This window comes from Stegastes partitus, unplaced genomic scaffold (assembly GCF_000690725.1).
Source record: "Stegastes partitus isolate 25-593 unplaced genomic scaffold, Stegastes_partitus-1.0.2 Scaffold1528, whole genome shotgun sequence".
In the NCBI taxonomy this organism is placed as follows: domain Eukaryota; kingdom Metazoa; phylum Chordata; class Actinopteri; family Pomacentridae; genus Stegastes; species Stegastes partitus.
In genome coordinates this window covers 119,980-121,110 of record NW_007579259.1, presented here as the reverse complement: position 1 = coordinate 121,110, position 1,131 = coordinate 119,980, and the positions used below count along the sequence as shown (strand labels likewise).

General features: G+C 48.6%; 1 protein-coding gene across 1 annotated transcript in view; it reads right to left on the bottom strand.

Annotated features, from left to right (window-relative positions):
- The window catches only part of aox5 (aldehyde oxidase 5), a 24,597-nt gene that overhangs the window by 1,611 nt on the left and 21,855 nt on the right, over positions 1–1,131 (bottom strand). The window contains 3 exon segments of the mRNA XM_008300348.1: positions 90–204; positions 307–359; positions 471–567. Coding sequence (XP_008298570.1) covers positions 90–204; positions 307–359; positions 471–567 — 265 coding nt within the window.

The window sequence follows — 1,131 nt, the reverse complement described above, 5'->3', positions numbered from 1 at the left end:
AGTGACGCACAGAAGCCGGACTGAAGGATGAGACTCAAACAACAGAGGTGCTGTTTCATCTGCTTCAATATTTTAAATGGTGAAAATACTTTGTGGTCCCCAGTGAGGCAGTCGATCTCCACTTCAGAGCAGCAGGCGCCGAAGGTGAAGTAGTAATAAGCCTGGCCCTGGCCCTTCTCCCAGTCCACGTCGGTGGGTGGCCCCCTGCAACACATAGTTCAAGATTATTACAGAAGCAACCAGATGATCCACAGGAGATGCAGAGGAAGAAGTGCTTTAACGTGATGCAGATAAATGCTCACGTGCATGAAGAACCCAGTTGCAGATAAACTGATTTTCTGAAAGTAAGCTTCAGTAATCTGCGAAAGAAAGAAAAGAAAAGTCAACTTCAATGTGGCTTAGTTTGACAAACCTGGCTGACAGCAGAACATTTTAGAACATCTTCATTATTAGTCACGTTTTCTGGTTACCGTCTGCTTCCAGCTGTTTTTTGGGTTCTTCTCCATCAGCGGCTGCAGACGCCTCATCAGCTTCTCACAGGCGTCCTGTCAGGCAACACAGACGTCGCTGTAAAATCAGGCTGTGAGCTTGTTTGCAGGAAAACGACAGCACAGTAGAAAATACACAAGTGTCTTCTGTTCAGAGAGGTTTGTGATGCTGCTGGTGGGTCGTTCCATCGCAAAACTACAAATTTGCAGAACGATATCTGCTCAGAAATGTCTGACCCGCTTGAAATTTTCATTGCATAAATTAGGAATATATATAAAGCTAGTGGAAAAATGTTGGTGTGATATATCAAATACTTTGTGAGATAACATTCATTCAAAGATTGTCCCACTTCGAGAACGAAAGGAGCCAGCTGAGGCGGCTCGGGCATCTTTTCCAGATGCCTCCCTGGGGAGGTGTTCTGGGCGCATCCCACCAGGAGGAGGCCTCGGGGAAGACCCAGGACACGCTGGAGGGATTATGTCTCTCGACTGGCCTGGGAACGCCTCGGGGTCCCCCCAGAACAGCTGGAGGAGGTGTGTGCGGATCGGGAAGTTTGGGCGGCTTTGCTAAGGCTGCTGCCTCCACGACCCGACTCCGGATAAGCGGGAGAAGATGGATGGATGGATGGATGGATGGATGGAT